This window comes from Centroberyx affinis, unplaced genomic scaffold, assembly GCF_046629955.1.
Source record: "Centroberyx affinis isolate AG114_WGS23_722 - 3 ecotype Tasmania unplaced genomic scaffold, CSIRO-AGI_Caff_v1 ptg001911l_1, whole genome shotgun sequence".
Taxonomy (NCBI): Eukaryota; Metazoa; Chordata; class Actinopteri; order Beryciformes; family Berycidae; genus Centroberyx; species Centroberyx affinis.
Window position 1 is genome coordinate 15,353 of NW_027280274.1, and position 24,024 is coordinate 39,376.

General features: G+C 41.2%; 1 protein-coding gene across 1 annotated transcript in view; it reads left to right on the plus strand.

Annotated features, from left to right (window-relative positions):
* LOC139653304 (E3 ubiquitin-protein ligase HECW1-like) overlaps nucleotides 1–24,024 on the plus strand; it is a 78,388-nt gene that overhangs the window by 12,403 nt on the left and 41,961 nt on the right. The window contains exons 2-6 of the mRNA XM_071530303.1: nucleotides 7,004–7,146; nucleotides 7,562–7,662; nucleotides 9,321–10,354; nucleotides 11,632–12,192; nucleotides 18,472–18,487. Coding sequence (XP_071386404.1) covers nucleotides 7,004–7,146; nucleotides 7,562–7,662; nucleotides 9,321–10,354; nucleotides 11,632–12,192; nucleotides 18,472–18,487 — 1,855 coding nt within the window. The remainder of the gene's footprint in view (nucleotides 1–7,003; nucleotides 7,147–7,561; nucleotides 7,663–9,320; nucleotides 10,355–11,631; nucleotides 12,193–18,471; nucleotides 18,488–24,024) is intronic.

The following is a 24,024-nucleotide window of genomic DNA, read 5'->3' on the forward strand; positions in this document are numbered from 1 at the left end:
AAATATAGAAGCATCAAAGAAAAATATACAACATAGAAGAAACAATGTGTGTGTGTGTGTGTGTGTGTTAGCTGTGGCTGCTACAGTAGATTTCAGCTGCAGTCCTGTGCTAGGCTTGCTTGCTATTGAGCTGCACTTTAGTTGGCTTTAGAGTCAGTTGTTCTGTGTGCATCCGTGTGTGTGTGTGTGTGTGTGTGTGTGTGTGTGTGCGGTTGTATTTGTGTTTTCTATATGGGTGATTATAATTGTGCGTCTTTGTGTGCCTCTGTGTGCTTAATCTAAAATTGAAAGGGCTCGTGATGTTCGATCTTCAATCCCGGAGCTGAAGGAATAAAGAGAGGGAGAGAGGAGAGATAAAAAGGAGAGGAGAGGAAAAGAGGACAAGAGCGAGATGAGGAGCGGAGAGGATACAAATTAAAAAAAAAAAAAAAATGCATTTGGCTGCACGGGCTGGAAATGGCGTTGTGGTGCCGAAGAGATAGAAAAGGGGGGGACAGAAAATGGGAAATGGGAAGAGGAGGAGAAGAAAGGCACGGGGAAATGAGTGTGGAGGGCGATAAAGGAGGAGGATGAAAAGGAGTCGGAGTGAATAATTTACAAGAGGAGCCGAAAGGGAGCAGATAGAGGAAACGGAGGAGGGAAGTCAAATTCGGTGAAAGGGAAGAGGGTCGGATGGTGATGTAGAGGGAGAGAGGGATGGATGGAAGAAAGAGAGAGAGACAATGATGTGGCGGAGGAGGAGGATGTTGAGGACAAGAATGTGAAAGAATCGGAGGAAGAGGAGGAAGAGGAGGAGAGGTGCGAGGACGGAAAAGATAGGAAGGGTAGAGGAATGGAGGGAGGAATAAGGGAAGACTGTATGCAGACAAGAGGGAAGCTATGAAGGTAAACTCTGTAACGCAGTGGTTTTCAACGTGGGGTCCAGGGACCTCCAGGGGTCCTTGAGGGGGTTCTAGGGGGTCCCCAGCAAAATGATGAATTGTTAAACTTCAGCATCATTTCATTTACAAGAAGTTAACACAATTAGAGAATGTAGAAGAATGACTGTTTTGATCATAGTTTCTCTGTTATCTCTCTACCTACAATACAGATAGTCATGGAATTCTGGACAAAATCATATCTGACAATTAGGGTCTAACTGAATTAGGGTCCTTGATATGAAAAAGGTTGAGAATCTGATATAGAGAACCTTTCTGAGTTCTTTACAGCATTGATTCTCAACCTAGGACCCCTGATTTAGTCCACATTAGAGCCACGGACCCCCATTTGATGAGATGTTGTCTCTCGGACCCAAATCTGAGAATATTTTTTATTGTTAGATATGACTTTGTCCAGAATTCCATGACTATTCCATGACAACATGATCAAAACAGTCATTCTTCTGCATTCTCTAATTGTGTTAACTTCTTGTAAATGAAATAATGCTGAAGTTTAACAATTCACTAATTTGCTGGGGGACCCCCTGGAACCCCCTCAAGGACCCCTAGTGGTCCCTGGACCCCACGTTGAGAACCACCTATAGTACCATGTTCAGATGGTTCCACATAGAAGCTTCATGGAGCTGTAAAGAACGCTCTAAGATTGTATAAAATGCTCCAAATGCAGCAATATGAAAAGAACTTCTTAAGAACCACACTGGGTTCTTCATTCTGATTTACCCTTATTCTACCAAATCAGAGGGTACTTTGAGTCATTATATACAGTATATTGATTCCCTTAAACCCTTGAAGAACCCTCCTATTTCTGTGTGTGGTGCAGGGGAGGAGGGATAGGGATGTGGGGAGGGAGAGGAAGAAGCGACAGCATGGGGAGATTTAAAATGGGAGGAGGGGGAGGAATTGTTTTAACTAGGCCAGTGGGCTTTGGCAAATAGGAAGCACAGTTTTCTCAGTTCTCGATTCCAAGGTTCTTTATTGGTATGAAATATAAAAGGACTTACAGTGTGGCTAAAGCAGAAACAACACGACCAGGTAGCAACCTTGACGAAATGGTTCAACAATATTATACTGTCACTGTCTGAAACTGTGACAGGTTGATACAGATTTTGAGGCAAGTGTGGCACACTCTTTTTTTCCTACTAGAATAGATTGTAGTTTTTCATTGGGAGAAAGGTTTTCAGATTTTAGCGTTTAGGGTCAAATATATTTACAGGAGTACTTTAGTTAATTCTCTCGAGAATGTTTTATATTTCCCTTTTTGTTTAGTTGTCGATTTGAGTTTCTCTTTATGTGGGTCAGCCAGCCAACACAGTTAGTCCAGGAGGAAGCATATATAAAAATATCATTCACCTCAGCCTTCAGATGGTAAATACTACTAGAAAATACTGTTCAGTCAGCTTTGAGATGTAAATACTACTAGAAAATACTGTTCACCTCAGCTTCAGATGGTAAATACTACTAGAAAATACTGTTCATTCAGCTTTCAGATGGTAAATACTACTAGAAAATACTGTTCAGTCAGCATTCAGATGTAAATACTACTAGAAAATACTTTTCAGTCAGCTTTCACATGGTAAATACTACTAGAAAATACTTTTCAGTCAACTTTCACATGGTAAATACTACTAGAAAATACTGTTGTCAGCTTTCAGATGTAAATACTACTAGAAAATACTGTTCACTCAGCTTTCAGATGTAAATACTACTAGAAAATACTGTTCACCTCAGCTTTCAGATGGTAAATACTACTAGAAAATACTGTTCACCTCAGCTTTCAGATGGTAAATACTAATTGGGAATGGATCCTGTTTTGTCAGATTTCCAAGTTGTTTTGAACCATCAAGCTGTTTAGATGGTTCTTTCTACTTATGTGAATGCAGGATATGCTGTAGAAACCAAGCCAGCCATCCAGCAGTCGGCTATCACAGCCGCTGTTCTAGGTAGGTGGGTGGCATCAGGAATGATAGAGGCCCACGCCGTTTTCACATCTATCATCTCATGCAAACTTTATGTACACTAAATGTCCTGCTAGAATCGGGCAGTAGAACTAGGATTCCTCTCCTCCTGTGGCGGTGAGGTTTGGACAGGCTCCAAGTCCCTGGCTCTGAAGCGACGTTTAAGAAGCTTGGACGGTAGTCAGACCCCCACTGAGAGACAGAGAGAGAGAGAGAGAGAGAGAGAGAGAGAGAGAAGGGGACAGAGCACAGGGAACAAGAAAGGGAGGATATATATTTAAAGAAAATCAAACCACATACATCTATAAGCGGCTTGGAGAAATAAAAAGAAACCCTAATTTTAGCTGCTAGAAACCTCTGGCAAGACATTGTCATCCTGCAGAATAGCTTGTCTCAGTAAAATAAATACCTACTAATGTACTGAATCAGAGACCACGACTTGGCAACTGAAAAATGCTGACATGGCAAGTCGTGAAGGCCTCTGTTCACACTGCAAACCAAAATGAGACCGAAGATGCGATGCCAAATATCTCCCAATCAGAGATGTGGATTTTCCAGACAGAATCGAGGGCCTCCAAGCCCTGACAGACAAAGGAAAGATGAAAATTGTATATGGTTGAGGGCAGCCAAGGACAGCTTTTGTGTATTTACATCACAATTTGCAGATGAATATTGACCAGTCAGAAAGAATCCGGCTGAAAAAAACCTCCGGTAATCCTTGAAAGGTCTTGCTTTATTGTTTTCGATCCATTTTCTTCTGTGAAAGTATATGAGTTTGAGTTTGAGTTTGAGTTTATTAGTATTCATGCTCACAGTTAACAACTGAATGGAAGCAGAATTTACATTAATAAAAATAGAGATATATCTATACATGATTGTACCTCATAAAAATGTAAAACTATACATATCTATATACACACATGCACCCATACATTCATACTCATACATACGCATCTACAAAATACAACCATACACTTACATACAACCATGCACACATTTTAAAATGCCATAAAAAACAACGATATACAACACAAAACACAAAACAAACAAAAACAAAAACAGACCCAAAAGACCAAAAGCTATCCATCCAAAAGATATCTGTATAAACTTGCTTTTACCTATGAACATTTCATATTAATTCTTATTAGTATGTATGAGTGCTCTGGCTCTGTCAGACATTACAAAAACCTCCAATACAAGATTATAGAGCACATGACCTCAAAAATGACATGTCATCTACAGTACATGCCCTATAATTAGCAGTCACAATACCAAGAAAAAAAGAGACCATGACAGCACTTTACTGTCAGACATTAGTCAGTCAGTCACTCAGTCTGAGTGGGAAATGAGTCTCAAACTTCATTACAACCTCCTTCTCGGTCATTCTGCTGTATATGTGATGAATGAATGAAACCTTTATTGCCCCTCGGGGGAATTTGCTTTGCACAAAGAGCATAAAAGAATATCAAAAACATCAAGAACCATACATGGCAGCACATGTCATAAAAAACACATCATAAAAAGCATCATTTGAATTTTGATCAATAAAGGACATCAAGTGCAAGTTCAAGAACGTGCCAAATTCAGACCATGTGATCAGAGCTCGTTAAGCAGCTGAATGCTGCGTGGGACGAAGGATGTGATGCCTCTTTTAGTCTGCATCCTGGGCCTGCTATACCTTCGCCCTGAAGGTAAAAGTACATATTCAGACCATAGAGGGTGCTGTGGATCTGCTATGATCTTGTGAGCTAAGAACCACACTGGGTTCTTAGCATTGAACACTGAATACAAAAGGTCAAAATACTCTGAATGCAGGTCTTGTAAAACAGTGTCAGCATAGTTCTGTCCACCTTAAAACTTCTAAGTTTCCTTAAGAAGTTGCTGAGCCTTTGCAAACCTAGCGTTGGTGCTAGCATTCCATGTCAGTTTGCTATCAATAATAGTGCCCAGGTACTTGTACTCCTGTATCCTTTCTATGGTGGCCGAGACGTGTCGAACGAACTGCATATCCAAAACGCTTTGCAAATTCGAAAAACACAAGCGCATTAACGGAAAACACAAATGCAAAAATCACAACACAAATGCAAAAGCCACAACATAACAACGGAAGTGAGCAACAACGGATGTTGACAATGAAACAGGCCGACTATTATTGCCGGCGGACTATTATTGCCTGCACATTGAACAACATTGCTCAATTGTGACAATCACATAGCAATAGTAATCATAGTTAGCTAGTGAACAACGTTTCACTTACTTCTCAAACGGGCAAGAACTTTCCTCTTCCACACGTGCAGGCAATAATAGTTCGCCGGCAATAATAGTCGGCCCGTTTCATTGTCAACATCCGTCGTTATGTTGTGGCTTTTGCATTTGTGTTGTGAATTTTGCATTTCTGTTGTGGCTTTTGCATTTGTGTTGTGATTTTAGCATTTGTGTTTTCCGTTAATGTGCTTGTGTTTTTCGAATTTGCAAAGCGTTTTGGATATGCAGTTCGCTCGACACGTCTCGGCCACCTTACCTTTCAATGGTTATGTTGCTCATAATTACAGGGGACAGAGAGCAGTTTCTTCTGAAATCAATGATCATTTCTTTAGTTTTCTTTGCGTTTAAAATCAGTGAGTTATCGGAACACCTGTTATCGAAGTGGTTAATCTCAGCTCTATAAGTGGTCTCATCATCGGTTGATGCGCTCATAGGTTGACTCATCGGTTCAATCCATCCTTTCAAATTAGAACGAGGGGAGGATTTCCATTTCCTCATCACTTTATGTTAATTGGGCTGGATTGAAATGTGAAACGGAAATGAAACGGATAGAGAAGCAGGTGACCGGAGATGTGGTTGGCTGATGTCCAACATCAGATCAACATTGCTGCTGCTACTGTTGTGTCAGAGGGGAGAGAGCTATCTGCCATCAAAAGAAACTGTCCAAATCTCTTAGTTTAACATGGTGTCACTAGCATGCTGAATCTGTTGATGTCTCTACTAGACTTATTTCAAATCCCCTCCGTGAAATATCAACTGGATGATATGGTTTGTTCTGACATGACATGTTATTTCTTGTGACTGACACAGAAAACATTGGCTTGTTTTTTTTTACAGAACAAAGCTTGTTCCCTTCCTTTGAAACAACTGGATACAACATTATTATCAGGCAATGTCATGGCAGCAACCAATGTTTGTGGGTTTTTTTTTAAATACTTACAATATACAAGTCGTAGAGTCTATTTGTTCCTAACTAGTGCAAGTGCAGAAAGTGGTATGAAGCCCACACATTATCAAAAAATGAGAATAAGAGGTTTCCTATGCAAGATACGTTTCAACCAATGAGGGTTTTTGTAGTTGGATGTAGGGCTGAACAATTAATTGAAATTTTATTGAAATCGCAATATGGCCTACTGCAATTTTCAAATCGCAGGAGGCGCAATATTTGTTAAAGGTGAAATGTGTGTCAAAAATACCATTTTAAATGAAATATTGTGGTGCTGCAGAGATGTCCTGGCCTACACATCATATTCTACAGACTTAAGAAAACATCTTTGTCTGGTACAGATCCCCGCAAAAATCACACCATAATCATTTTAATGCATTTTTCTATGAAAATGAGAATAATGATGTAAAAATGATCATTCCCTCTAATATCGCAAATCGTATCGCAATTGCAATATCAGTCAAAATAATCGCAATTAGATATTTTTTCAAAATCGTTCAGCCCTAGTTGGATACTGATATTGATATTTTTTGGAGAATATAATTCTTGTCAGGGTGGAAAAATCTCTGAATAATCTGAAACATTTGGACTATGGACATTCATGAATACTTGTGTGGAACTTGATGAAAATGTATTATTAGAATTCAGGGTAAGGGCTTCCCATAGACAACCAGTTTGATCAATTCTATAATAAAAATATAACCAAACTACTTAACATCCATCATATCAGAGGTGGACAACACTGACTGGACCAGATCCCATGTTTAATAAAAGGAAAATATCAGCCCAATATATGGTCAAACAGATATAATGGTCGAACCCTCATATCACACATCAAGTGAAATCCAATGACACTGACCAGCTTAACCTTTATGAACCTCTCTTCTCTGTTTGTCCAGAGGTTTAACTTTGTGTCTCTGCCCACCGACGTCCTGGAGATCGAGGTGAAGGACAAGTTCGCCAAGAGTCGGCCGATCATCAAGCGCTTCCTCGGGAAACTCTCCGTTCCCGTCCAGAGGCTTCTAGAGAAACATGCCATCGGGTAGAACAGAGATACACACACACACACACACACACACTCCCTGCCCACTACCTAATGGTCATACATTGTTTTACTCAGAAAAAAAAAATACTTTTGGCAATTTGAAATGTCTTGAAAAAATGAAAAATCTAAAATATAGATGCAAAAATATACTGGACATTGGTTCAGTTTACATTTTTGTTTTCCCAGATATTATTATTATTATTGTTATTTGAAAGTAATAGCCTATACATTTTCAAACCAGACCTCCTATCTTGGGCATTGTCAGTCGTGATATTGGACATATTTGAACAGCAGCACTTGGCAAGATTATTGGAGTCAAATCATTTTTCTGTCTCTGTTTTTCTCCCTCTCACACTGTCTCTCTCTCTCTCTCTCTCTCTCTCTCTCTCTCTCTCTCCCTGTCCATCTGCAGGGATCGCGTGGTGAGTTATTCTCTTGGCCGCAGGTTGCCGACAGATCACGTCAGCGGCCAGCTGCAGTTCCGCTTTGAGCTGACCTCCTCCATTCACCCAGGTAGATCTCAATGCAGACATTTAATCGATCCCGCTAGCTCCCTCTAGCACAGCCTTAAAGAAATCCTTTGACATTTATAGTCGGTTGCTCTTCCTTTCAAGGCGTCTGTCACCTTAGAGAGGAAAATAGTAGACTCTTTTTAAACTGAACCAAGAGCAGCCAGGGGTAGAATGAGTACCAAAATATCCTACTCAAGTAGAAGTAAAATTGCTGATGTAGGCAACTCCTTAAAATGTACCGACTTAGTTTAAATAAAAAAGAAACAGGTAACACTTTACAATAAGTGAACATTAATTAAGGTTTAGAACCCTAACCCTTATATTGCATAATGGATGCAATATAAAATGCATCAAAGTAAAATACTTCAGTAATTTTACTTTAACTGACTAAAAATGTACCCATATACAAAAATGCAACAAGATTAAAAGTAATTTGTTACTTATGCTTATAGCTTGTTCATTCAAACCAATGGATACAGCTAGCAAGATAGCTTGAGGGAACGTGCAACTAGCAGTTCCCATTACTTTCAATGAGGAATGCCTCAGCAATAATGTAGACAAGCTGTTTTAGGGCACATAACGTTTTTCTTACAATATGACAAAACCAAGCTTTCTGTCAATAGTTGTGTTCTATTTGGAAAGGAACAATTTTTTCTCAAAGACGCACTACCTTCGAAAGTAAGTGGCCATGAGAGCCAGAACAATGGTATTGTCTCCAAAAATAACTGCTGACAGAAAGCTTGGTTTTGTAAAATTTTTTCAAGATAACAGACTGACACCGGTATGATTATACTGTGAACGTGGTGTTTTGCAAAACAACGTTTATCATAGTTTTCAAAGACTGTGGCGTATGCCCCTAGGTTTCTATTGCAGTAGAGTAGGAGGGGGCCGCCCAGTGTTACCGGACGGGCGGAGCAGGCGGCTAGCGAAGTTATGGTTTCTACTAATAGGGATCATGACGGAAAACATGTTATTTGGGCCCAGGGTTCAAACTACCAAACTATTCCTATAATTCAGTTTTCATCCAAGTAATAAGATTATTATTAAAAAATTATATTATTAGATACTATTAGATAATATTATTAGAAAATATTGGTATCATCAGCAAAGAGAATGGACAATAACTCTTGATACAACTCGTGATACAAGATATAAATCATTAACGTACATTAGGAAGAGGGGGGCCAAGTATTGACCCTTGAGGTACCCCATAAGTCAGGTTTAAATCATTTGAGGCAAATCCATTCCAAAATACATATTGTTTACAGTTACATAAATAGTTTTTAAACCACTGTAACTCAACTCCTTTGATTCCAAAAGGCTGTAATTTTTTTAAAAGAATATGATGATCTATTGTGTCAAATGCTTTTGATAAGTCAATGAACACACCAATGGTTAGTCCATTTTTACTTATGTCATTGTTTGTCGTTAGAATTGTCTTTGCCCATTCTGTGTTGTTAGTGTGTATTTGTGTTCATGGACCCCAGGAAGACTAGCAATCACTTGTGGTCCAGTTCCAGTTGTTTGAATTATATTGAGAGAGGAAATAAATATCACATATCCCAATTTAGAGAAGAAATAAGAGTAACTTTGCGTAGTCTATCCATTATGGATAGGATAGATCTCCTCCATCAATGAAGTGGATTGTTCTCCTCTTAGATGATGAGGAGGTCTCCCTGGTCATAGAGCCAGCATGTCCTGAGAGGGAGGACCAGGAGAATGTAAACCACAACGCCGATGCGCCTGACGATGACACACTAAGCCTGGGACCCGACATGCCTGACCTCCCCTTGGACGGCACTCCGAACCCGGAGACGTCCAGCCGACCGACCTCTCCAGCTGTGGCCTCTACACCCGAGGAAGTCCATCCTGAGGAGGAGGAGGCTGAGGAGACACGGGAGGTCGAGCAAGGAACCATGGAAGAAGACAACACGGTGAGGGAGGCCCACCCGTCTACCGACCCCCAGATGGACCCTGAGGACGGGGGCTCGGCTGAACGGGAGGAAGAGGCCGCCGGAGAGGGGAGAGAAGAAGGAACGAGGGAGGAGCGAGAGCAGGAAGAGGAGGAGCAGAGAGGAGAGCCTGGACCCCAAGCGGAGGAACAGGTGACAGGAGCCGCGGAAGAAGAAGAGGAGGCCGGGGAGAAATCGCAGGCGAAGCCGGACTCGGAAAATCCTGCAGCAGTATCGGAGAATGACGGGGCGGCTACTGCGGTGGCTCCTGCAGAGGGAAACTCCGAATCCCAGGAAGCCGCTGTAGAAACACCAGGGGGAGCTGTGGAGAGGGTGGGAGAGGGAGAGGGAGCGGGAGAGGACGGAGGCTGCCCCCCTTGCACCTGCCAGTCCCAGTTCAGTCCCAGCTACAACTCCGGCGCTCCCTTGCGGCGTAAGAACCGCCCCTGCTCCCTCCCGGTGTCGGAGCTGGAGACGGTGATCGCGTCGGCGTGCGGCGAGCCGGAGACGCCGCGGTCCCATTACATCCGGATCCACCACCTCCTCCACAGCCTCCCCTCGGCCCAGCAGCGAGCTCCCAGCCAAGACGAGGAGGACGAGGCCGGGGACGGGGAGAGCACCACCATCACTCAAGACACTACCTCCACGTCGCCGACGCTGAAAACCTCCAAAGATGGAGAGGAGGAGGGGCAGGAGGACGAGGAGGAGGAAGAGGAGGACACCACCCATTCGCCTTCTCAGGTATGGCCAGTGGTAAATGGGAAGGCGGGTAAACGGTGACCTCCAGTTGGCGCTCATCATAAGAAAACAGGCACTAACAGAAATGCAAATTTAGACTTTCTTTTCTTGACTTGAGACTTGACTTGATGCATGAAGACTTGGGACTTGACTTGACTTGGGTTCTGGTGACTTGGGACTTGACTTTGACTTGGGTTCTGGTGACTTGGGACTTGACTTTGACTTGGGTTCTGGTGGCTTCAGACTTGACTTTGACTTGGGTTCTGGTGACTTGACCCTTGACTTTGACTTGGGTTCTGGTGACTTGGGACTTGACTTTGACTTGGTTTCTGGTGGCTTCAGACTTGACTTTGACTTGGGTTCTGGTGACTTGACCCTTGACTTTGACTTGATGCATGAAGACTTGGGACTTGACTTGACTTGGGTTCTGGTGGCTTCAGACTTGACTTTGACTTGGGTTCTGGTGACTTGGGACTTGACTTTGACTTGGGTTCTGGTGGCTTCAGAATTGACTTTGACTTGGGTTCTGGTGACTTGACCCTTGACTTTGACTTGGGTTCTGGTGACTTGGGACTTGACAATGCATGAAGACTTGGGACTTGACTTGACTTGGGTTCTGGTGACTTGGGACTTGACTTTGACTTGAGTTCTGGTGACTTGGGACTTGACTTTGACTTGGGTTCTGGTGACTTGGGACTTGACTTAGACTTGGGTTCTGGTGACTTGGGACTTGACTTTGACTTAGGTTCTGGTGACTTGACTCTTGACTTTGACTTGTACTCTGATGACTTGAAAAGGTTTCTAAAGTCTTGACTTGAGATCTTGTGTTTGTGTAAATGACTTAGATTGAAAGTGATGAGATTTGTTCCAGCAGACGACTGAATTTAAATTCTGTTTTCTGAATTTGTATGGAATGATTGAATTTATTGAAGTTGAACCTGATTACAGAAATCAAACTCATGATGCACTTACCAAGTTTTTATACTATTGAAACAATATTTAATAGAAAAGTCATTCTTTTAAGATATTAAATTGATACTGGACTCTTGATTTGTTCTGACTTGACTTGCTATTCTACATTTAGACTTGAGACTTGAAATTAATGACATGGACTTGACTTGGACTTGACTTGGTGATCTACATTTAGACTTGGGACTTGACTTGAGACTTGTGCCTGGAGACTTGAGACTGACTTTCAAAACCTTACTTGTTGCCCCCTTAAATCTTTGTCTTTGATGGTGTTACAGTGTGTTCCTGTATAATTCTGTATATCCCTCCAGGTCCCAGAGTGTCCGGGCCCCTGCTGCCGGCGCTCTCTCCCCCGCAGCCTCTCCATCGAGCGCCTCTCTGAGCTCAACCAGCTCCTGGATGGCGAGCGAGGAGGAAGAGGAGGAGGAGAGGGAGGAGACCGGAGGCTCTCGCCCTCCTGCCCGGGGAGCGAGGAGGGGAATTACACTAACGGAGGAGGAAGAGGCGGCGTGGGGTCCGCCTCTAGACCTCCGGGCGAAAACGAGTGCGAGCTGTGCGACAACTCCTGCTACAGCACCTCCTGCTACAGCACCTCCTGCTACAGCACCTCCTGCTACAGCAACTCGGGCTACGAGGGGAGGAGCCGCTGCAGCCACACCCGCCTCTCCTCGGTGGACAGCACCCGGCTCTCCGGCAGCACCGTGTTCTCGTCCCAGGACGAGGACGAGGACGAGGAGGAGAACAGCGCCTTCGAGTCGGTGCCGGACGCCGTCCACAGCCCGGAGAGCAGGGAGGCGGGCGGGGGAGGAGGAGGAGGAGAGAGGAGGATGGGGAGGTGGAGGGAGGCCAGGAGAGGAGAGCATGGGGAGCCGGCTGTGGCGGGGCCCAGCGATAGGAACAGCAACGGTGAGGAAAAAATATTAACTTCCTATGGAATTCCTGCTGGTTTTAAATGAGATCAGAATAGAATGGAATGGAATAGATAGATAACTGGTGTGACACTGACAGCAATTAGAAGCATGGACTCTAAGGAAAGATGATACAGGGACTTGTAGCTTACACACACACACACACACATATTCCACTGTTTGTCTAGGGGTCAAAGGTCACTCTGAAGCCCTGAGGTGACACAGGCATCACAGTAGATTTCAGACAAGCAACACACTCAGCCTGGTTAGGGGAAACCAGCATTGGCTCTACATGCCTTGCAAATGGTACCAGGCCTTGTTTTTACATAAGCTGCTTGGTGCGTGTGTGTGTGTGTGTGTGTGTGTGTGTGTGCGCGTGTGTGTATTGAATTGATCAATACCACACTGGTTGTCTATGGCAGTGGTTCTCAACGTGGGGTCCGTGGACCACCAGGGGTCCTTGAGGGGGTTCCAGGGGGTCCCCAGTCAAATGAATGAAGGTTAAACTTCAGCATTATTTCACTATTTAAAGTTAACACAATTAGAGAATGTAGAAGAATGACTATTTTGATCATAGTTTCTCGGTTATCTCTCTACCTACAATACAGATAGTCATGGGATTCTGGACAAAATCATATCTGACAATAAAAATATTCACAGATTTGGGTCCGAGAGACAAAATCTCATCAAATGGGAGTCTGTGGCCCCGATGTGGACTAAATTACGGGGTCCTTGATATGAAAAAGGTTGAGAATCACCCTGAATTGATTCTGTGACATTTTGATCAGATTTTACAAGTATACATGAACATGTTTTATTATTATTAATAATAGCAATAAGTAGTAGTAGTAGTAGTAGGATTCATTAATTGTAGTAGAGGAACAAATCTCAAAAAAAGGCTTTAGTTTTTGAGATACCCCTACCCGAGGTAGAACAAAGCACAACCATGTTTTTTCATAACTTTAATATGTCTAGTTTTTGAAATGGATGGTTGTATAAAAATATTTTACTGCAAAATTAGTTTATTTGGTTGATGTTTGGATCCTCCCCAAAACCGAAAATAGTGAAAATTTAGGCTTCTCCAAAAGGGACAGAATCTGCTTTATCACATGTATCTCTGGAAATAATGATCAGAATGTCACCAAATTTGGACTGGATGTTCACAGACAGTAATTGCATACAATAAAGCAATGCTTCATCAATACCTTAGTCCATCTGTGAAATGTATACACTTAAACACAAATGAATTATAGGCGGAAATTGAATAGGAAATTAAAAATCCAAAAGGTATGTATATATATGTCTGCCATTATTAAAATAAGGAGACCAATCACCAAAAAATTTCATTTATATGTACCAAAGACTGTTATCTTATCATAAAAGTAGGTTATTTGACTATTCACTTCACCCTCTGATGTCACCAGCCCCTAACAGGTAACTAGTGCAGCCAGCACTTTAAACAGACAAATACAATGGGGCCCTATTGGTGTAAATGTGTGTGTGAGAAGGACACAAACCATAGATTAAAGCCAAAAACTACATACATTTAATGCAAACAGGTTCAATAGACATTTCTTTATCATTTTAAATACACTCTTTCTATTTATTTTAATGTTTTCTTTGAACAACAATGACAATAATAATAATAATAATAATAATAATAAACTTTATGTAGCACCTTTCATATCATAAAATGCAGCTCAAAGTGCTTTACAAGAGAAACAATAAAAATCAATATATAAAGATAAAAACAATCTTAAGATATAGAACGCATGAAACAGGTATAATAATAAAATAAATTAAAAATAATAAAGAACAATCCTAGAATAAAAAGCATAAAACAAGTACAAGTATAAAATAAAGTGAAAATAATAAAGAACAATCCTAGATATAAAAAGCATAAAACAAGTATAAGAAATAAGAGAGGTATGAATTAATAACAATGGTGTTAAAATAGAAAGATGGAATTAATTAAAAGCAAGATCATAAAAATGGGTTTTGAGCTGTTTCTTAGAACTATCAACAGAAGTTGCTTGTCTTATTTGCAATGGGAGTTTGTTCCAAACCTTTGGTGCATATAAGAACAGAAAGCTGCATCACCAGACTGTTTGTAATTCATTTTTGGGACATTTAGCAAGCCAGCACTAGACGACCTAAGGGAACGGTTTGGAACATACTCAGATAAGCAGTCACAGAGATATGAAGGTGCTAAACCATTTAGGGCCTTGTAAACAAGTAAAATAATTTTAAAATCAATCCTCAACGTTACAGGGAGCCAGTGCAATTAGGCTAGAACTGGTGTAATATGTTCTCTTTTTCTGGTTTTTGTTAAAATTCTGGCTGCTGCATTTTGTACAAGTCAAGTTGCAGCCTATCAATAGTTTTAGGTAATCCAGTAAAGAGTGCATTGCAATAATCTAGCCAAGAGAAGCCAAGAGAAGACAAATGCATGAGTCAATTTTTTGGCATCTTCTAGTGGGAGGTAGGGTCTAACTCTTGCAATATTTCTTAAATGAAAACAATGTAACATTGTTGATATGTGATTTAAAATCCAACTCAGTGTCAAGAATAACACCTAGGTTTTTTACTTCAGGCTTATTCTGTAGAGCCAGACTTCCATATCTGCTTGATATCTTTTCTCTCTGTGCATTTGTACCAAGAATTTCTGTTTTATCTTCATTTAATTTGAGGAAATTTTTACTCATCCACTGTTTAATGCTGGATAGGCAATTTATCAAGGGATTTAGGGCATCGGTGTCATCTGGCGCTACAGATAAATATAGCTGAGTGTCATCAGCATAACAATGAAAATTCACTCCATGATCACAAATAATTTTTCCAAGTGGCAGTATATACAGACAAAACAAGGACCAAGAATAGAACCCTGTGGAATACCTGAAAAAATGTCATGCTTGTCTGAAACATGGTCACCGAGACTAACTACAAGTATTAAACCAGGTCAGGGCTGTGCCTGAGAGACCAATCCAATTTTCAAGACGGTTTAGAAGTATCCCGTGATCGACTGTATCAAACGCAGCAGTCAGATCGAGTAGTACAAGAATAGAAACATTTTTGTTGTCGGCGCTCACTCTAAGATCATTTATTACTTTTACAAGCGCTGTTTCAGTACTGTGTCCCCTTCTAAAACCGGACTGAAATTTTTCATGAATCTTGTTGTGTAAGAACACATCCAACTGTTTAAACACTGCCTTTTCCAATATCTTACTCAGAAAAGGCAGGTTGGAAATAGGCCTAAAATTGCCCAAAACAGAAGAATCAAGATTGACTAGAGCTGTTTTGAGTGAATCTGGAAAATGCCTGTTTCTAGAGAGCAATTTACAATATCCAGTACATCACCAATCAAACAATCTAAGACCTCCTTAAAGAAAGTAGTGGGAATTGCATCCAGGGAGCAAGTGGATGACTTTAACTGCAAAATAATTTTACAGAGTTCCCCTTCACTAATTGTACAAAAAGAATTCAGGTTTCCCGGAGAACCATTAAAGATCAGATTTTTTTTATTTTCAACAGTATTCACAATACCAGCTCGGATATCAACAATCTTATTATCAAAAAATGATGCAAATTCCTCACATTTTGCTTTTGAGGCATGGCATATTTGGTCATGAAGCTGAGAAGGATTTAAGAGGCGATCGATGGTAGAAAATAAGATTCTAGGGTTGTTCCCGCTTTCACTGATAATCTTAGAGAAGTATGCCTGCCTCGCACAGCGTAAGGCTTTATTATAATCATATATGGATTTTGTAAGTATCTCTCGGTGGATTGTTAGTTTGCTTTTATTCCACATTCGCTCGGCTCTACAGCACTCCCTCTTGAGCAGACGTATTCGCTCATTGTTCCAAGGCATTATTTTAATCTGTGATTTCTTTTTAGTTTTCACAGGTGCCACTATGTCGAGAGCTGATCTTAATATAGAGTTGAAGTGATTTACTTTTTCACGTATCGATGAGATTTCAGCTGAGAGAGGTGGACTACGTATGTGATAAAGGAAATTGGCGGCTAAAGATGGACCTAAAAAACGTCTTTTAATGAAATGCTCTGTATTGTTTTTTGCTAGACCAGCGACAGTCACGTTAAAAAACAAACAGCAGTGATCTGATACATTAATATCAACAATCTTCTCAACAACAATATTCAGACCTCTAGAGATCACTAGATCTAGGGTGTGGCCACAGTTGTGGGTTGACCCAACAATATGTTGAGTAAAATCAAAGGAATGTAAAAGATGCATAAATTCCATAGCCTTGCAGTCCAAGACATTGTCATCATGCAAATTAAAATCACCAGTTATAAGAATCCTATCATAGTTAGTAAAACAGACTGACAGTAGTTCAGACATTTCTGGTAAGAATGAAGCTGTATGCTTTGGTGGTCGATATATAGTAATCAACAACACTGATTTTTGACTTTCCAATATAATAGCTTGATATTCGAAAGATGAAAAACTACCAAAATGTAAACACTTGCATTTAAAAATGTCTGAAAAAATAGCTGCCAGTCCTCCTCCTCTCTTACCCTCACGTATCGAGTAGATAAAACTATAATTTGGAGGAGAGGCTTCAGTTAAGACAGAGGCTCCATCAAAGTCTGAGACTCTCGCCCCGGGAAAACAGTGTACTTTAAAATCAATTGCGGTGTCCAGATTTCGCACAATGGAGTCTCTGATGATGACAATATTATCCATCTTGTTCGATGTTAACAGCGGTGAGGGTGACAAAGATGCAGGTGAGCGGAGAACTTAAAACCGATTTGTGGTGGTAAAATCCGGGGGTGGAGGTGGAGGGGATCTCGGGCGGCCTTTACCGCCTCTGCGGCTCTGCCATATGCCTACCCACGCTCCATCTGCGGGTGCAGGGGTGAAAAACGCTGCGCCCGGCCTGAGGCGTGGAGGGCGCAGAGGGGTCGGCAGGCGGGAGTTTTTTGGCGTAGATGTAGCCAGGGCACCTGCCTGGGCACCTTGCGTCTCATCCTCATCGGACCCAGCGTTGGGACCGGAGTTGATGGCTGCCCCAGCCGTACGGGCAGCATCACCGGCCCCTGCCGTCTCCAACATGGCCATTCTTGTGTTTAGCCGCATCTGTCGCTCCAGTATCTTGTGGATCTCCCCCTCCATAGTCCTCAGCTCTGCTTTGATGTTTTTGGCTGGACCGCAACAGCGGGGCCAGCCTTACAAACGCGAATGTCTGTCACTGACTGAGTGACTGACTGACTGACTGAGTGATCAAGTTACACCATTGGTCGGCCGTGGCACGTGGCACATCATAGGATCACAGAGCCAGAAATGTAAGTTTTGTTTTCTCCGCCAGCTTGTTTCTCCGCTGAGATCGGAGCACGTTTCTCCCACACAGTAAGCAGGCTGACCAAAATCATGCATGTAAGCTGAAGCTAAAGTAGAATCTATACAATTATATCATATCACCGTCGGAGAGAGAGACACAAACAAGCATGGAGGTTTCATCACACCGAGGGCTTATTTCCGACCTTCCCGAAGTTACCAGGGGCCACGGTTCCGGCCAGTGCCGATAGCTGGGCGCCGATTTGTTCCCAGTGATCCGGCCGAGATTTTGGCGGAGGTCCTGACGACGATGCTCACCAGGTGTCCGGCGAACAGCGTTTTCGACACCGATGGGTAGCAGAGCGACTGCCGCTTGGATCGGGAGGATCAATGCGGGCCGTGGGCGCAGTGGAGAGGACAGCGGTGGAGAGAGAGACGGGACGCGCTGGAACGGTGATCAGTATGGATGTATGGACTATTATTCTGTATTAGCAGTCTACAGCGGAGTTAGGTACACCATTGGTCGGCCGTGGCACGTGGCACACTCATACACGGTCCAGCCATATACTAGGTTTTGACCTAGTCTTGTTAAAGTCCCACTGAAACGGAAGTTAGAGCGTCTTTAGCTTCTGTCCTGTGATGTATTTCCCAGTGAAACAGAATATTTGAGAGGTGTACAGTTACAAGAGGGATTTAAATCAAATCCTTCGCATTTGATTGGACCGCTAAACAGTGGGCGGGGCTTAGAGTTTAGCGCGATACGGAGCTACAGAGGACTGTTGGCTCCACACACACCTCCCTCACCTGTTGTTAGATCAGGAGGAGGACAAGAGAGAGATGAATGAATTAGACCTCAGCGACATTGTTTTGGAAATGAAAACAAGGTTTTTCCCCACTGATATCCAAACACACATCTCTTCCTCTCTCTCTCCATATTGCTCTGTCAGCTACGACCCAGAAACGGTGAAGTGCGGTTTTATATGACCGGTGTGACTAGCTAGAGGTTGAAGAATGATTGATGGGTGGATGTCATGATATTATTGGTTGAAATTGGTTGGTTCATGCTTACGTAAGCACACGGCATATTTTGTTTTACAGGAAGAAAACATGATTGGATTTTGATATAAGAATACAAAGAAATTGATTTTTTAAATTTTTTTTTGGCACATATTGTTAAATAGGTGCACAATACGACTGGGGATGTGATCTAAAAGGGTTAAAAATGCATTTTTCATTTCATCTCGACTTTAAGTTCAGTTTCAGTGTCCACCTCACCGCTGATCTCCATGTCTGATATGTGTTTCTCTCCACAATGTTCCTCTCAGTTAACAGCTGACCGTTAAAAAGACGCTCTGAAACTAGCGTGGTTAAACTAGCATAAAACTCGAACTCAGATCACACTTTAAAACTTAAAAATACTTAAAAATGCTCAGAATCTAGCGTGGCAGAGAGCGTGGCAGAGAGCGGAGCCAGACTTCCAAATCTGCTTGATATCTTTTCTCTCTGTGCATTTGTACCACAATATACTGTATGATGATAATATGAGCCAACAGGCTGCATGACACAATATTTTCCAAATGATTTAACTGAAAATTTTGACTGAATGAATTGGAAAAATCAAAGATGAATGATAAATTGGATCCTAAATGAATAATCAATTATATACAGTATAGATATACAATGTGACCCAACATTTTAAGTTCTAGGGTGCAACTATGCCGTCATCCACAATTCTGTTAGGGCATCTGTTAGGAGGACCCCAGTGTATATCTATACTGTATATAATTGATTATGCCAATCTATGATTCATCTTTGATTTTTCCAATTCATTCAGTCAAAATTTTCAGTTAAATCATTTGGAAAATATTGTGTCATGCAGCCTGTTGGCTCATATTATCATCATGCAGTATATTGTCATTGTTGTTCAAAGAAAACATTAAAATAAATAGAAAGAGTGTATTTAAAATGATAAAGAAATGTCTATTGAACCTGTTTGCATTAAATGTATGTAGTTTTTGGCTTTAATCTATGGTTTGTGTCCTTCTCACACACACATTTACACCAATAGGGCCCCATTGTATTTGTCTGTTTAAAGTGCTGGCTGCACTAGTTACCTGTTAGGGGCTGGTGACATCAGAGGGTGAAGTGAATAGTCAAATAACCTACTTTTATGATAAGATAACAGTCTTTGGTACATATAAATGAAATTTTTTGGTGATTGGTCTCCTTATTTTAATAATGGCAGACATATATATACATACCTTTTGGATTTTTAATTTCCTATTCAATTTCCGCCTATAATTCATTTGTGTTTAAGTGTATACATTTCAAAGATGGACTAAGGTATTGATGAAATCTTTGCTTTATTGTATGCAATAACTGTCTGTGAACATCCAGTCCAAATTTGGTGACATTCTGATCATTATTTCCAGAGATACATGTGATAAAGCAGATTCTGTCCCTTTTGGAGAAGCCTAAATTTTCACTATTTTCGGTTTTGGGGAGGATCCAAACATCAACCAAATAAACTAATTTTGCAGTAAAATATCTTTATACAACCATCCATTTCAAAAACTAGACATATTAAAGTTATGAAAAAACATGGTTGTGCTTTGTTCTACCTCGGGTAGGGGTATCTCAACTTTTAGGGGCCTTAGTTCCTCTACTATTGAGGGTTATCAATGGGAGCGTTTTAGTGTCCCATGGTCTAAATGTTGTTTCAGAGGCTTTTCCACCCTGACAAGAATACAATTCTTGGGGAAATGCTAAATTTTCTACTAGTGAATTTTCGACTTCTATCACGAAAATGGTTCAATTTAACGATATTGAATGTAGCCTCAAAATGCAGTCCAAACATTTCGGCATAGGCCTTCAAACCCCGTTTCAGTCGAGCCTCAGTTTTGCAGCAGGCGACTGATGTGCGTGTAAACACACCGACAGAGAGAGTGAGCCCGTCCTGTGAATGACAGGCTTTAACTTTTATCAGCCGCTAGCAGGCTAAGGCTGTCATAAGTGGAATGGGGGAACGGGGGTGGACAGCGCTGTGTGTTTGAAGGTGGCTGACTGGCATGCCGCGGAGATGTCCGTGGAAAAAACTGATGTGGAGAGAGAGGAAATAGAGAGAGGAACCGTTCTGCTTTCCTCCGGAGCTTCTCTTAGAGAGAGCGGTGGCTTGCTGGTTGGCTATTGTCATTCGTTCCTTCATCCATCCATCACACCCGATGATTCAGACTCCATTGATTGGATTTTGATAAAGACCTGGGGGGGGAATGATGCATCTCACCACTGTGTTACGTCCCTAGGGGGGCACTTAAATTACAGGTCAAAGGTGAAAATGAGTCATCTCCCACACCACATGTTTCAGTGACGTGAAATCTGGTGGACATATCCAGACATCCTTGCTCTGTAAATTTGCCTCCAGAGTCATCAATGTATGCCATATTGTTTTTTACCACAACTTTGAATTTCATGCAAACCTGGGGCCGGATTCACAAAACCTTCTTAAGAAAAAAAAATCTTCTCAAGTGCCACTTTTTTCTTAACTTTAGTCTTAAGAAAAAAAATAGGAAAAAATGCCATTCTCAAAAACAGTTCTTAGCCTATATATTTTCTTAGCTTTCTTCTTGTGTTTCTTCCTAAGAAAAAAACGTATACATATTCTTGAAATGGAATTTCTCAGATTTGTTCTTGATTTTTTTCTTAACTTTAAGACGGCCCTTCACTTGTCTTAAAATACCTACAGTGAAAAGGTAAGCCTCTAATATCATATATTTAAACACATTTTAGACAAGTAGGTTATAGTTCAAAGTCTTCATAGCTTCCCCTACACTTAACATTAAGATGAACATTTATTGTAAAGCTTTATTTGGTGTAGGGCCAGGTAGGCCTCTGTCTCATGTCTGTTGAAAATAAGCTGCAAATTTTTCAATGTTTAAATCTTTGCTCTAGTTGCCCTAAATAGGTTTTTCCCCAATTGTTTTGTAGATGGAAGCACTTTGGGTTGCCTCCTAGCCTTGTCTCCTAGCCTCCTAGCCTTGTCTCCTAGCCTCAGTGGCAGTAAGCCTAAAGTTTATCAACCAGAATTAATTCAGGCCCTATTCTGAGAAGTTCTTAAGTAGGAAAATTAAAGAAATTCGTAAGAAATGAGACTGTTACTAAGAAAATATTGAGGAATTGCACTTAAGAGCCTTCTTAAGAACTTCCTAAAAATTTCCTCTTATGTCATTTCTTAAGATCTATCTTAAAAACGCATTGGTAAATCCGGCCCCAGTTTCCCCCCTTTTTCATTTATTTACTGATTGGCCCAAAGGGTGGCTGCATCATTTGTTGGGGGGCGACCGCACCTTTACCGTCACCTTGTTTCTCCTTTTGTTCCTTCCTTTTTGTATATCATTTTCTTTGTGTTTCTTTAGCTTTTCTCTCTTCTTCTTTCCTTCCCTCACTTTCCTACTTATGTTTTCTTTGACTTACTCTCTATCACACACACACAAACACACCACCCATCCTAAAGAAGGCTTTGAGCTGAAACGTGCTGTGAAGTTCTCATGAAATCAAAAAAGAAAACAATGTGACTGTTTCTCCTGTTGTGTAAAAGAAGAGTTTTGCCATTTTACTAATACAGTGGGATGAAAGACAACTAACAAGTGCTTGTAGCTGTGCATAGACACTCTTAAACATCTTCTCTGTGGAATTATTAGTCCTGAATTGTTGGTGTCATGCCTATATGTTGAAAGCTTATTTGATGATTTCAGCCATGTTGGACATATACTACGGAAGAGGATTAGGGCCACATGTGAAAAATGTATTTGAGTTCTGAGTTTAAAGTCAGAATTCTGAGAAAAAAAATCAGAATTCTGAGAAAAAAAAACAGAATTCTGAGTTTAAAGTCAGAATTCTGACTTTATTCTCAGAATTCTGACTTTAAACTCAGAACTCAAATAAATTTTTCACATGTGGCCCTAATCCTCTTCTGTAATATACAACTTGATTTTGATTCATTTAGTTATTTTATTGCATGATCGTGTCTTGTCTGATGCTTTATGAAATATAATGTATTGGTTTGAGAACCACAAATATAGCTGTTCAGTGTATCTGAGCCGATTATGATGATGAAGAAGCTGGACAATGTTTGTTTGTTTGACATGACATACATCTGATGTGATGTTTTATCAAATGTATGATTTCTACAGAAGAAACCTTTCCTTTCATTCAGCTATCACAAACTGTCATTTCCCCTCCTCCCTCTTTCAATCGAGTCACTCCCTTCAGTATCTCCTTACTTCCTCAGACTGTGTTGTTGAAACTGATTAAACTAATACTGATAATAATAAATAATACAATACAATATTTTCCCCTTGGGGATATAGACTACAAATCTCTCTAGTGAACAACAGATGTGGCTTAAAGATCTTTGCCTGTGTTCTACAGGCAGGTCCGATGAAGGAAGGAAGGACGTAAGGAAGGAAGGAAAGAAAGAAGGAAGGACGGAAAGAAAAATCTTTCAGTCCCTCCAGGAATTTCAACATTTTCTACAAAATCAACCATTCCCCATGAATTCTCCATGGCCACTTGTCACTCTGCAGATCATCACAACTACCTATATGACTTGCAATCTTCACCTGTTCCTTTACAGGACAACAAATTACCTTCAAGCTCCACATCAAGCATTTATGGCTGAAAATAATCCTAAAACACTGCTAAATCCTGGAGGGGCCGACTGTTGAAGCTGTGGTTTAGGCTGAGAACACACTATACAACTTTTCGGCCAATTATAGTCATTTTGGCATCATCATAATTTCATAATTTCCGAGTGAGACGGTGGTAGTTTGTAGTGTAAGAGGGCAGTAGCTTCAGATCACGACTCAAATCTGAACGAGTCTCGATGTGCTCTTGTAGTGTGATCTGGTCAGCTAATCAAATTTGAATGGCGATGAGCAATAGCCAATGAGAGTCAAGCGCGAGAATACAGCAGCAAGTTGTTCCACCTCCTCGATTGTTTTGGTTGTGTGTTGTAGTAGTGCGAGAGTTTGAGAATGTCTTTGTAAGATTTAGGGGTTGCATGGTGAGAGAACTCAAGTCGTGTTTGATCCCTGTCTTAATCTCATCGTGTGCAATCTCAGAACCCATCGTCTATCGGTCTGACGATGATTAGACTCTGGGGGTGACGGCCAATATTTCAGGGTTTCCGGTGTAGCCAGCGGACATCCAAGCCAAGACTTCCTCTTCCGTGCGCCGGTCATTGTTTACAGTCCGATTAGCAACTAGAGAAGCGAGAATGGAGTCGGAGTTGAGAGATGACGTCTCATATGCAGATATCTGTTTATAGAGATTAGCCGAAATGTCGTCTGGACCTAAAACACCTACAAAAAGTATCGCTGTTTGTGTATTGTACTCAACCCCAACTCCATTCTCGTGTCACAAGTTGCTAATCGGACTGATGATGAGTTCCGAGATTGGGGGTTGCATGGTGTGAGAACTCAAGTCGTGTTTGATCCCTGTCT